Source organism: Cryptosporidium hominis (assembly GCF_000006425.1).
Source record: "Cryptosporidium hominis TU502 chromosome 2 CHRO012080, whole genome shotgun sequence".
Classification (NCBI taxonomy): Eukaryota; Apicomplexa; class Conoidasida; order Eucoccidiorida; family Cryptosporidiidae; genus Cryptosporidium; species Cryptosporidium hominis.
In genome coordinates, this window is record NW_667278.1 from 1 (window position 1) to 13,455 (window position 13,455).

At 33.0% G+C, this 13,455-nt stretch overlaps 7 protein-coding genes across 7 annotated transcripts; 2 read left to right on the plus strand and 5 right to left on the minus strand.

Moving 5' to 3' along the window:
• Positions 1-294: 294 nt before the first annotated feature.
• On the plus strand, positions 295-1,359 carry Chro.20288 (hypothetical protein). The annotated part of the gene is made up of 1 exon (XM_661492.1): positions 295-1,359. One exon carries the CDS (start codon positions 295-297, stop codon positions 1,357-1,359), a length of 1,065 nt encoding a protein of 354 aa, XP_666584.1.
• A 139-nt stretch (positions 1,360-1,498) lies between these two features.
• Chro.20287 (nuclear segregation protein) lies at positions 1,499-2,986 on the minus strand. The annotated part of the gene is made up of 1 exon (XM_661493.1): positions 1,499-2,986. One exon carries the CDS (start codon positions 2,984-2,986, stop codon positions 1,499-1,501), a length of 1,488 nt encoding a protein of 495 aa, XP_666585.1.
• A 552-nt stretch (positions 2,987-3,538) lies between these two features.
• Positions 3,539-4,150, minus strand: Chro.20286 (hypothetical protein). The annotated part of the gene is made up of 1 exon (XM_661494.1): positions 3,539-4,150. One exon carries the CDS (start codon positions 4,148-4,150, stop codon positions 3,539-3,541), a length of 612 nt encoding a protein of 203 aa, XP_666586.1.
• A 586-nt stretch (positions 4,151-4,736) lies between these two features.
• On the plus strand, positions 4,737-8,558 carry Chro.20285 (hypothetical protein). Its single annotated transcript, XM_661495.1, has 1 exon — positions 4,737-8,558. The coding sequence occupies one exon, from the start codon at positions 4,737-4,739 to the stop codon at positions 8,556-8,558; it is 3,822 nt and encodes a 1,273-aa protein (XP_666587.1).
• Positions 8,559-9,259: 701 nt separating this feature from the next.
• Positions 9,260-10,504, minus strand: Chro.20284 (solute carrier family 35 (UDP-N-acetylglucosamine (UDP-GlcNAc) transporter), member 3). The annotated part of the gene is made up of 1 exon (XM_661496.1): positions 9,260-10,504. The coding sequence occupies one exon, from the start codon at positions 10,502-10,504 to the stop codon at positions 9,260-9,262; it is 1,245 nt and encodes a 414-aa protein (XP_666588.1).
• Positions 10,505-11,037: 533 nt separating this feature from the next.
• Chro.20283 (solute carrier family 35 (UDP-N-acetylglucosamine (UDP-GlcNAc) transporter), member A3; solute carrier family 35 (UDP-N-acetylglucosamine (UDP-GlcNAc) transporter), member 3) lies at positions 11,038-12,012 on the minus strand. The annotated part of the gene is made up of 1 exon (XM_661497.1): positions 11,038-12,012. One exon carries the CDS (start codon positions 12,010-12,012, stop codon positions 11,038-11,040), a length of 975 nt encoding a protein of 324 aa, XP_666589.1.
• A 551-nt stretch (positions 12,013-12,563) lies between these two features.
• On the minus strand, positions 12,564-13,394 carry Chro.20282 (hypothetical protein). The annotated part of the gene is made up of 1 exon (XM_661498.1): positions 12,564-13,394. One exon carries the CDS (start codon positions 13,392-13,394, stop codon positions 12,564-12,566), a length of 831 nt encoding a protein of 276 aa, XP_666590.1.
• Between the last annotated feature and the right edge of the window lie 61 nt (positions 13,395-13,455).

A 13,455-nucleotide genomic window follows, 5' to 3' on the forward strand; every position in this document is an offset into this window, starting at 1 on the left:
GGATTAATTCAAGCTTTTCCAATAGTTAGTATAAAAGATGAGGATAAGGGAACAATACCGTATTCTTACAGAAATAAATATGAATTCACTATTGGCTATACAAATAACGAAATTTTGGATGCAGATTCTGATATTTCAGTAGGATTTGTAGCTTATATAGATAGGTTTGAACCTATTACAATTGGTGTTTTAGACAATTCGAATGAAGTAGACAATTCGAATGATATCCAAGATACTAAAACATTAGAAATCATAAATCCTTGTATTATTCCAATTATTAAAAAAACCGAAAAAATGGTTAAGATGAGCTCTAGAGAGAGTGATTTTAAGGTTTATTCGAGGAGGAATAGGAGCGGAATTTGGCGATTACTATTAATTAGGTTGTCAGAAACAAATAAAGAAATAATGGTTATTGTTCAGACCACAAATGTAGAAAGGATTGGAGTTAAGAATAAAATAGTTGATTTATTGATAGAAGAGTTTATTGATAAAAGCTTTGAAATGGACCTTATGGGATATAAAATAAAAAGTTTGTATCTTCATCAGTCCGATTCTATTGTAGATACCTTTGATATTGGAAAGTTAGATTTGCTTCATGGAAGCCCCCAGATTTCGTTTAAAATAAGAAATACTGAACTATTTATTGGTCCATTGTCTTTTTTTCAAACAAACACAAAAGGGTGTGAAACCTTGTACAACGAGATAAGAAAAGTTATCGAGATAAAACTCTTGGAAAATCTTAAAAAAAATGAAAATCTTAAAAAAAAGAAATTAATCATTTTGGATATTTGTTGTGGGGTAGGAGCAATTGGGCTAACGTTACTAGATATTTTTCGTGATTTGGGAAGGAATTTTGGAGATGTTGAACTTATTGGAATAGATTGTTCGAGAGAAGCAATAAATTCTGCTAAGAAAAATGCTGAAAATATTGGAATTGAAAATGCAAAATACTATACAGGTACAGCAGAAAGCATATTACCAAACTTTTTAGAAAATTTACCATCCAATAACTTGGTAATCGCTATTGTTGACCCTCCTAGAAGTGGGCTGCATTCAAGCGTTATTAAGTCACTGAGGAAGATGGCAAAAATAGAGTATTTAATTTATGTAAGCTGTAATGTTGAGTCACTTGTTAAGAATTGCATAGAATTATGCTCAGCATATGACCCACACACTGATCAGCAAGAATATTTTCCCGTGTTTTTTCCGGAATGCGCAGTCCCCGTAGATATGTTTCCTTTTACGAAACACGTTGAGACTATCTTATACTTAAAAAGATATGTAAATAATTCCAATTCATCAGCACTTTCAAAAAGCAAAACAGATAATATTAGTAATAACCCACTACTAGCTAGGTAGAAATACTTAAAATTAGTTGCCTAAGATCAAACTACTGCTAGAAAATATCAAAACCCTTAATTAAAATTATGGACTGGCAGGTTTTGTCTTCTTGTCTACAGGGCCGTCTTCCCATAATATGGAAAGCAGCTCACTCCCTTTATTCTTCAATCTTTGGAGAGGAAACTGCGTCTTCAAGAATCCCTCCAGCCTCAGTGATTTTTAGTTCTATATCACCGAGCTTCTTAAGTATCTCCTCCTTTCTCTTCTCGCGATTTGCAAATTTCTCGTCAAATTCACTTTTAAGTTTGAGATGTTTTTCCAATAAAAGTGAATAAGCTTTAGGAAGGTCGTCAGTAGTCATAGGTACATCCAAATCAACTTTCTCAAAAGTCGAAATTGTGGCAAAATCTACAACTAGAGATTTGTGAGTCGAGCTAGAGTTATTTGAAGATGAGTTCTGTCTTCTCTTATTTTTCTTTCCCTTAGGAGGAATTAGATATTCTTCGTTCCTCTGATTCTTTGGTAAGAGTACTGACTCATCTTTGTCGCGTCCTTTGATAGCAGAAGCAGAGAGATTCTTACTCTCATCACTTAAGGTAGCTTTGTCCTTTGTAGATTGTGAAGTCTTGTCAATAACACCATGGGATTCCATAAGCTTCTGAATATAGCTTAGAGACTGCTGAACAAGTTGCATTTCAGTAGAAATTGGAGGATCGTCCTCTTGCTCTAATGCTAGCCTTAGATCATCACGTTGTCTATAGAGGTCTCTTAAAATTTTTTCCTCTTTAACTCTTTCTGATCTTAAAGCTCTCAATTTACTTTGATACTCCATAAACAACTTCATTTCACGATCGTATTCCTCTCTTAATTGGCGAAGTTTCGTATGTTGTTCCTCTACCTTACTTTGCATTGCGCTCCTTTCGTCATAAAGCGATCTAAGTGGTTCTAAAGCCTTTTGTCTATCTGCTGTAAGGGCACGCAATTTATCAAATACCTCCTTTTTTTGCTTGCGAAATTTATTGAGATCTTCTATAATTGAACTAATCTTAGCTCTTAATGGGATGATTGAGTTTTCCTCAAATGATGAGGCGCTTGCATCCATATGTGCAAACCTCCCAACTATTGGACGGCTTTGTTTAAGTTGAGAAATTTGTGAGAGTAACTTCTTCTCATCCTTGAGAGATAATGTAGAAGTAACCAACTGATATTCAATCTCTTTAATTTTTGCCTCAATCTCCTCCTCTGACTTATACCCTACAGATTTTTTAAGGCTCTGAAGGTTAGCCTTCATCTCACGGCCCTCCTTAGACTTTTCATTTATCTTAGCCATACATAGTTTCCTTTCCTCCTCAAGATTCTCAATACATTTCTGATATTCATCTAGCTTTGCCTGGAACTCACTTTTTTTTCTATCGAAAGCTTCCCTCCCCACGCTTCTATCATTTATCATCTTTGTTAATCCTCTTATCTTTATATTCCATTCATTGAGGACTTGTCGAATCGCCTCTGTTGTCTCTTTGTAAGTTTTTTCATCAGGAGCTGGAACTACAGGAATACTTTTTTCAGCTGCTGAGACAGGAGTAATAAACCTGGGGCGATTTGACTGCCTCTCTTTATGAGAGTCGCTTGATACAACAGCTACCATTTCTAGCTATTACTTGAATATAAAACTGATATTTGTACTTTTTGAAGCTTTTTTTTTCTAAATTTACAGAAATATAATTTGAGAATTCCTAGCCAGCCTTACCCCACCCAAGATTTGGAGCCATTTGCCCCTCGCAAATAAATTTCTTTTGTTTGCCTATATCTTTGACACTAATTTCTGTGAAAGTGTACGTTTACTCCCGTCTAACTTTTCAACATTCTGGTATTTGTTAAACATAACACAAGTATTGCGCCAATGTCTAGTTCAATACCGCTTTCGAGAGAGAAAACTCATACAAACCGATCGATTAAAAATGGGGATTCAAGTTGAAAATGCAATATCAGCAGGCTCAGTTGTCAAGTTTGAACTAAAAATAACAAAAATTTCTAAGATTTTAATTAATTGTTTCTTTTCTAAATTAGCTTTGTGTATATGGAATTTCAAACAGGATAAAGTGCAATCCTTTAATGCAAATGCGAAATAATTGTTTTCAAATTATAGAAATGATTGTTTCTGGTATATATTTTCATTTGAGCTTTGCATCATTAGATATTAGGACAATTGTAATCTTAGGAGTCTCTTAGTGAGCGCTGAAGTAGTAGAGAATAACTGGTTGTTCATGAAATCTATGTCTATCGAAAATTTATGTTCGCCACTGTGCTGAATTATCTGTTGATCTTGAGAATAAATATGCCTAACTACTAAAGCGAGAAGCTCTGGAGGAAGTCTAGACATCCTCTGGCATAATAATGTTTTTTTTAAGATATTTGATGAGTCTTCATCTTCTGATTCGGTATGAGAATCGTACTCGTACTTTCTCTTGTGAATTTTCTTAGAAATTGAGGGGAACAACATATCTCTTAGATTATTCGCCGCATCCTGCATCCTAATACTCTGTTGGTAAACTTCCGAAGATTCGTGATTATAAAGTTGACAATTGTACCAAATTAAATCTATATCTGCCCAGAATTGTTCAGCTTTTGTATAAAAGTTCGCCTTAATTTTCTTTCCAATAGTTTTTAAATCCATTGGATTCTTTACAATATCCGGATAATCATCAAGTCCCAGCTTCTTCCAATTTACTGGTTCTAAAAATGCCTCTGAATCTTGTAATTCTTTCAACTGTAATAAAACTTCACTATATTCGCGTGAATAGTCTTCCATAATCAGTATAGAAAACTCGAAAACCACTTTCTAGTTAGATCTTAAATATGATTGTATTCTAATTTACTTAACCTATATCAAGTAATATGTATTAAGCTGCGCAAATATCTATGAGAATACATAAATAACTGTCCAGATAAATCTCTGAAACCAAATTTTCTTTTAGAAAAACCTGTAGGGTTACAAATATGTAAAAGTTTTACTTAAAATAGCATTAAACTGGTAACTTATGTATCAATATTTACATTTGATAATTTTTTATGGATAAGCAGCTTGGCGCCAGCTTTATTATCGTTGCACTCGCAATTCCTTATATAAATTAGAAAATACTTGTATTTAGAACAACTTTTAATTATTGTCATTCATCTTAAGAGTAAATTGGATGGAAATTTTGACTTTTTAGTATTCAATATTATACTTTTATTATTTAAAAAAAGCTCTGTCCATAATTTTTAAAGAATACTTTTTTATTTAAACGATATCAAGTTTTATTCAATTATTGGAAACGGCTTAAACTACTTAAGACATAGTATAAGTTCAAGAACCCCTTCAAGATATTTTAACTATGGGAGTAGTTTTATAACAAATGGATAATATCTTTGAGTGGTTACTATATCTACAAAAATGTGGATTTTTTATCATTTCAACTGTTTTGTTGTTTCACTTAATGTTGGCTATTTTTTATCAAATTAGAACAAAGCATGTAAACAAAGGTAAAACAGGGTTATTCCAAATAGTTGGTTTAAAAAAATCTTTTTTTGGAGAATTCTTGAGACAAATTGAGATATTTTTTTTGATTTTTTACCCATTCGCTTTTCATGTTTCTGTAGTAGCAGTTATGTTTTACAAATCGTATACACAAACATTTGAGTCTTCGTTTAATTGGCATGAAGCTGTGAAAATTTATGCTAGAAGTTTATTGACTGTTATATTTTGTATTGTTTTTTTAAAATTACTGAAAGCAAAATATGGATCTTTTGAACAAATATTCCTAGTACCTGCGGATCTTTCTGACTGCAAATTTATCTCCATCAGCTTCCCAGGATCTTGTAGATTTTCAAAAAATAACATATGGTGCAAATTATTTGGTAATTATTATATTCATATTTTGGAAAAATTTCCAGTTACTAAGCTCTGTCGTATCATTAAAAGAAGCGAGCCAATCAACTTTTTTGGTACAGAAACTGATAGATACTTTGAATACCGTAGAGAGAAATACTGGTGGTATGAAAATGAATTCACTTGGTCCAGAGAAATTTTGTCTAGAAAAGCCGCTGAAAGTTTCCCTGTAGAAAATACCAACTTTCTAAAGGAAAGGGACCAAGTTATTGAATCCTTTGGAAACCATGATAAAGATAAAATTCTTGAATTTGTTGGAACTAACAGCTTAGGCTCATACCCTCTTTCACTATGGAAACTCATTTTTTCTGAGTTTACCTCAGTTTTAAACATTATTCGTATTATGACATTATTAGATGCGCTTTTTTATTCATTTATTGTCTGGCCTCTTTGTTGGTCCATAATTACATTTTATACAATTTCTTGGTCAATTATTAAGTCCAGACGTAATTATATTGAAACAGAAAAAGTGCTTACTCAACATGACTGGGATATTTATAGATACCTTACAGGGCCATACAAGCCCCATTCATATTCAAATGCCGGTAGCTCCTTTGTTTTTTCAAAAGAACTTTTTCCTGGTACAGTCATTTTCATAGACAAGGCCATGCGGATCCCTGCTGACTTATTACTGCTTAATGGGAATGTTGTGGTAGATGAATCATGTCTTACTGGTGAAGCGACTCCGCAATGTAAGACAGGTGGAATTCAAATTGTTCCCTCTGAATTTTCCTTAGACTGCGACGTGCTATCTAATTCTAGGCATCTTTATGCTGGCAGCCAAGTTTTGGAAGTCTCATCAACTGGCATAACGCTAGCTATGGTAACAAGAACAGGATCAGCTACACTTCATGGAACATTTACCTCAGGTCATTCTAATGGCAATGACGAACATGGATTTACTGAAGGACTGCCTCCTCTCTTAACATCAAACTCAAGACGTGACTTTACTTCAGAATCAATCTCATCATTAGGAAGGCATTGCGATCTTTACAAAAGCATTAAAAGAAATTGGAACTTTACTCCAGAACCTCTTTGGATTCTGTGTTTCATGTACGGTACTTTTATTGCTTTAACCGATTCATATACTTTATCTTTTGAGATCGGCTCGATATTTTTCATTGTTTCGACGATAATTTACATAATTCCTTTTTGGTCTACTTCTTCCATGTCTTTGTACTTTAACAATGCAATCAAGTATCTAAATAGTGAACATATTCTAACAACAAATCCCAAAAAATTAAATCAGCTGCTCCTTGTAGATACAATATGTTTTGATAAGACAGGTACTTTAACTGTCCCTACGTTTTCAATAAATAATGTACATATCTACCCAATTAGAAATAATACAAGAGACCATCTAATGCAGTTGGCGATGGCTTCATGTAATAATTTAATATTTGAAAAGGCAGGGCCACTACAGTTAACAAGAAAGAACTCCTTTAGCTGCCCTTCTGGGTCTAAGCTAGAACAATGTTTGTATAACTATTCAGGTTTTTGTGGCTACAAAGTATTTACTTTTAGCTCTGAAAGGCTTTTTATTATTCCCTTATGTAACAGAAAGACTTTCCTTGAGAGGGTTATAGAACTTGAATCTCATCTAATTTTAGACTACGGAGCAAGCTTTGACATTCAACAGCTTGACAATGTTTACCCAAAAAATTCACTTGAATATATTTCTGCTGTTTGTGATGCAGTCGAGATAACGAAAAGATATCCGTTTGATGAAACACTAAGATCTCAAAGTGTAGCTATAAAGAAGTATTCGATTGAATCCGAACTTTCTTCAAACTTGTATTGTATTCACTCTATATCTATGCTTTTTATGAAAGGTGCAGCAGAGAAGATTGTGGAATTAACAACCAATTATGACGATTGTAATGATGGAACTAGTTTCAGAGACTGGTCTAATGATATACTCGAGAACCAAGTTGCAGGTTCATACATCCTTGGATACTGCTATAAAGTGGTAAATGATCAAGCTAATTCTAGCAATAATACCCCTTCCTTTAAGCATTTAAGCTCATCTTTTATTCCTCTTGGGTTAGCCCAACTACATTCTCCTATAAGGCCAGAAGCAAAACTAGTTCTCAAGCTACTGAAGAATGGTAATTTTCGCTGCCCTATTATTACGGGAGACAATATTAATTCAGCAATCGTTGTTGCACAAGAACTTGGTATGATTTTTAATAGTTTTGCTTCCTGTTACATTGACCTGGAGAATAATTTAGTTTGGGAAATTGAAAATTCAAAAAAAAAAGTCAAATTTTCTTTGAAAAATAAAAACAAAATTCGTACATTATCGGGCATTATACCTCAACAAATTATTCAAGATAAATTTCAAATTGCATTATCATCGGATGCTTTCAAACTATTTATTAAGATCCTTAATTTGGAAACGTATGCTGGTTACAAACGCAAAGCTCCAGATGAGCTAAATGAATTAACTATATTTTCAAAAATCATTTATAATACTGCCATTTTTGCCAGATTTACTCCTGAACTGAAATCTATGGCGGTTGAACTACTTGAAAGGCTGGGAATGACTGTACTTATGGTTGGTGATGGTCCAAACGACATTATTGCACTACAGAAAGCAAACTCAGGTCTTTTACTAACAGAAACAATTAAATGTAATGGCCTTGTTGCTCCATTTATTTCAGAGATTTTCCCATATGGTTTACATTCTGTTTGTAGACTAGTAATAGAGTCTCGAGGCGTTGTTTTTGCATTTGTATCAATGTATCAACATATAGTTTTGCTTGGAATATTCTTCGTTACATGCAAAACTTTTCTCTTATGGCAATCTCAAGCAATGATACCTGCTATGGCATGGCTTTTCATTGATATTTTTTGTACTTTACTTCCACTATTGTTGTTTTCATTTTCCAGACCAAAAGAATATAAAATAGAGAATTTGAATACAATTATAAATTATCCTTCGCATGATATTACGAGTAGCCATTATCCTGAGACTTGTAACTCAGATTGCGTCAATACAAGAATTAAAAACCTCAATACTTATGCTATTGATGTGAATTCCGATAAATATATGTTATTGGTTGACAATGAAAGCCCATCAGCACTGATTAATAAACAGATATATAACATTAAGAGCCATATTGGATTCCACACTTTTTATACTGCAGGGTTCCTATCTCTGCTCATTTCCTTTACTAGGTTTTTTTGTTATTTCTTACAGACTAGTTCACTTCGTTCTCCCAAAGCATGGAATCGAACGTTGTTTCAAGTACAATTTGACTATTCCGGTTTACCTTTGGCACATTAGACAAGATAATATTGAAGCCGCTTCGTCCTGGTGTTACATTTCCTTCCAATTAGTCAACCAAGTATGGCCAATTTGGCTACGTTCATCTTCTCTTATTCCAATGAAAACCAATATTCTTCTAATTATATGGAATATTATTATGAATTTTTTCATTTTGTTTTGTATCTGGATGGAGCCGTCTCGATTAGGTTGTATTCTGAGAATTAACTGTGACGATCAAACTTCAAGATCGCTCCCAGATAACTGGATTAAACTTTCTTCACCATTTTACGGGCAATACAATAACAATATTTTCCCTAAATATTGGAAAATTGAACTTACCTTTTGGTGTTTTTTTTTCTTAATGCTTAATATCATCATTTCCATAGCATTGAGAACCTTAATCTTTAAATTTAGAGATTTTGAGCAAATTAGGGCTCCTAATCCCTCAAAAACTACATCTAATAGAACCGAATCCTCTCTCAACGAAAATGTTGGGACGTAAAAGCCCTAGTTCAACTAAATTAATCAATTCCGTAAGTATTTTTGTAAAAAAGTTGTCTATTCTCATATTTACGTGAGATTATTCATAAAAATAGGCGATTACTATAAGTTTTATGAAATTAACATCTAGGTCTTGATAGAAGAAGTTTTACTATTTCACTTTTAGCAATAATGCAATAGACATATTTGTGAATAATTGAAAATTCGAAGAAAAATTGTTAATGAGACTCTGTATTTCTATTCTTGAATTCAACGAGCCTCAAAAACTTTGCGTAGAACGAATCTGGGAAAACTTTATTAAAAGTGTATACACTTATAGCTATAATTACGATCGTGGATGCAATGAAGAACTTGATTGAAGGCGTATTATCACCCATAAATGCCCAAGATAATATGGTAATGATAATGATAGTTAAAGCATTGAAAAAACATTTCATAATACTGTCCGAGTATTTAAGAACTCCGACTACAATGAAACCTCCGTACGCATTCAGAAAAATAACTAGAATAGTTAGCCAAGAGAAACCCTGGAAAACTCCATCTCTGATTATTTTTTCTTTACATGTAATCCAAGCGATAGGAGTACCTCCAAATATTCCAATAAGGGATAGAATGACGTTTCTACCCCAAACTGAAGACTTATATTGAACTCTATCGTTAGGTCTTTCATCAATTAGATTATCTAGTTTTGTAGAGTTTTCGATATCAGAAGAGACAATCTTAGAGTCATCCGGGTCTTTTACTACCTTTTCGATAATTACAGATCCAAGACCAGATGTGATAGAGCACGTGACTGATGCTAAAAAGCCAATCATGAGCTGGAAAGAATTAATATTCCCTTTATTTCTAATATTGGTTTTTTGGACCAATAATACTCCAACAAATAGCAAAAAACAAGCAAACCATCTAGTAGTGCTAAGTCTTCTTTTTAATAATACAACGCTGAACAATGCAGTAGTAAGTACCTTTAACTGCGCAGTTACTTGGTATATAGAAGCAGGGAGATTTTCAATTGCAATATATGTAAGGTTGTTTTGGAACAAGAATAAAATTCCTGGAACAACTACTAGAAGATTTCCTCGTACATCATGTAGAAACTCGCACTTTAAAGCATAAATAAACTCCTTGATCGAATTTCCACCAGAAATCTGGAAAATCATGAACAGAGAAGTAAGTAATTTCAAAATTTCGACCATAACTACAGCAACTGGAGTTAAGTATTGTTTTCCATCACTTGCTGGATAAGTAACGCTCAACTTCATGCATAATACAACGCAAATACACTGAACTGACATTAAAATTAAAGTGAGAAATCTCATTTGAATATTATATCTTCCCTTGAAAATTGCCAAATAATAAAGGCCGTTGGAATAATAAATTTCAAACATTTTTCTCTCTTTAAATGCTTCGCATTCTAGCAATCGGGTTGCTTCAGTTGTTATCACATTTTGTTCAACCTTCATTCTAAAGCTTCAAGATGGCCCAATTTGTCCACCAATTCTATCCATTCCTGTACGTAAAATCTAGTTACCCTTCAAATGAGACTACCCACATCGAGACCGCATTATTGCGCCAATTAAAGCACCATAAAATAATCAACTCGAATTTCTAACTTAACGCGCTAATAAAATAGATAGGTTACATCTTAATACTGCAACTTAAATATTCCTCGAAACAGTTTATACTAAAATCATTGTATTCAAAACAAATTTGAGCAATTACTCACAGTATTCTAGATCGAATTTTTCTAAAGAGAAAAATAATACTTGAGAATATATCAATTTTTATAAGAGATACTTTCAGTAGAGCCTAGGACTTATTTAATAATTACAAACATCAATGTTAATTACGCATGAATTATTCGTAAATTATCACAAAACTTATCAAATTACTAATAAGTAGTTTTTAGGCATTACAATCTCACAAAAATACATATATTAATAATTTAGGCTTGGAAAAATGTCAAAAATATACGAAAGAAAGTGACTGTCAATATTTAAGTCTTCGTATCTCGCTGAATTAAGAGTGACTTTTCTGGATCTTTTTCTAGACCTTTAAATTGTTCAGTTTTCTCAGTTGAGTCAAAGGTATTGGTATTATTGGATGAAAGTTTAGAACTAAACAATTCCGTTGAATAAAACTTCCGAGGAACTACTTTATCTAAAGAGTAAATTGTCACTGCGCAAACAACAATAGTTGCTGCAAACGCGAATCTAGGAGTCATTTTTGTGTCTCCCAAAAATAGCCATGATATTAGTGTAATTAATACAATTGAAAGTGCATTACAGAAGCACTTTAAGATTCCATCTGCGTATTTTAAAACTGCAACTACTACGAAACCTGTTCCTGCATTTAAACATATAACCAACAATACGAACGGAGAGAATCCCTGAAAAACTCCATACTGTGCTATTTGGTCCTTGGAGCTAAAGTAGGCTAATGGAACTCCCCCAATTATGCCAACTAAAGCAAGAATTACATTTCTTCCCCAAACTGTAGTCTGAAATTCACCATTTCCTGTATGAATGCGTTCATCAGTATCCTTAAGTACCTTTTCAAGTACTACGGCCCCTAGACCAGATGTGAATGAAGAAGTAAAAGCAGCAAAAAGACCAATGATAAACTCTGATAACCCCGAAGTACGCTCTGTAGAAGAGTGTTTTGATTTCTTTGGAATCATTATAACTCCAAAAATGAGCAAAAAACATGCGAACCAACGAGTTAAACTAAGTTTTCGCTTCAGAATTAGAACGCTAAAATATGTAGTTGTAAGAATTTTCAGCTGATATATGACCTGATAAAGAGCTGCAGGAAGTCTTTTCAATGAAATATATAATAAGTTATTTTGGAAAAGGAATAGAACCCCCGGTATCAAAACTATTAAGTTACCAAACTTATCCGACACAAATTCCAAATATAGTGCTTTTGGAAAAGTCCTAATATCTTTTTTTGCGGTTGTAATAAAAATCATGGCTAACGAGACTGTTAGTTTGATAAATTCTGAGCAAACAACTGCCACTGAAGGAATATAATTACGTCCATCTTTTGCAGGAAATCTAAAACTAAGTCTTGTACACAATACTACACATACTGCCTTCAAAGCAAGAAGTAAAAGTGGAAATATACCTCAATGGAATATTCAGATACCCATAAAACAACTCCAATCTAGGGACTGTAACGCCATTATCACATATTTTAAATAAGCTCCTTTTCTCTGGAAGCAATACAGCATCATCCTTGGGTGTATATTCGGAATTTTTCTCTTTAATAGAACTACCTTTCGATTTCATTTATTTGTTTTCTTTTTTTTTTTTAACAACTAATCTCATCTAGACAGTTCCACTGAAAAGCGGTATGCGTTGATGACGTATTTCCCGCCTCGCCTATCCATTAATATTGCTTTATAAACAAATACTAAATGGTCAAATTATTACTATAACAATACTAAGCTAACATCCATTAATAATATGCATAACTCGCTCGAGAATAACAGAGAGCCGCAAGGAGAAGTTTGATAGTGAACTAAGTACTATGTGTGAAAGAATACCTAGATATTCTAAGCAAAGCTATAAGTGTTAGAATTATTATCGTTAATGCTAACGATATCCATATCCTATATTTAATGGACAAAGTAGACATTTTTGAAACTAAATTCTTTTGTTTATCAAAGTCTAGTTGCTTTTCATCCTCCAATTTTATATTTCCTACGCGAGAAAAGTCTGTAATGTTTGCTACTGATTGTTTTAGAGCTTCTAAGCTTTTTCTGTATGCTTTCAACTTAACTGTTAATGAACTATCTGCAGGCTTACTTTTATTTGGTACACATTTTTTGTAGAGAAATTCAACTCTTTTTACGTTACTAGGATTCTCCGAATTATCTGATGATGCTGAATCCCCTTCATTCATGCAAATCGAGTCTAATTGAAATTTACCAACACAATGCATTGATTGTCTATTTTGATACTCCAAACTTGAGTTATATTTGTGATTTGTGCTTTGCTCGGAATATAATTTTTTGTGTTCTTTATTTGATATAAGTCGAGTATTACGATCATTAAACTTGTTTTTTTTGATATTTATCTCTTTTTTAGCTGGTGAATCTTCAAATTTTCCAAAAACTGTGTTTTTCTCAGTAATAGGAACGATTGAGTATCCAAAATATGTACTTAGTACTGGATTTTTTAAATCACAGTAAATTACGAAAAAAGTAGCCTCAAAATCATGAAAACCCTGCGACAAAACCTCTTTTATAATTCCATCGCAAGAAGAATAGAGCTCTTCTTTTCTATTATTTTTGCTATAAGTCACTACCCCGACTAATTGTTTTGCTTTTACTACTTGATTACTATTCATATTTGTATTGAAATATAAAACATCATTTGGTAATAATCTGGATTGAGCCACTCCTTTCGCA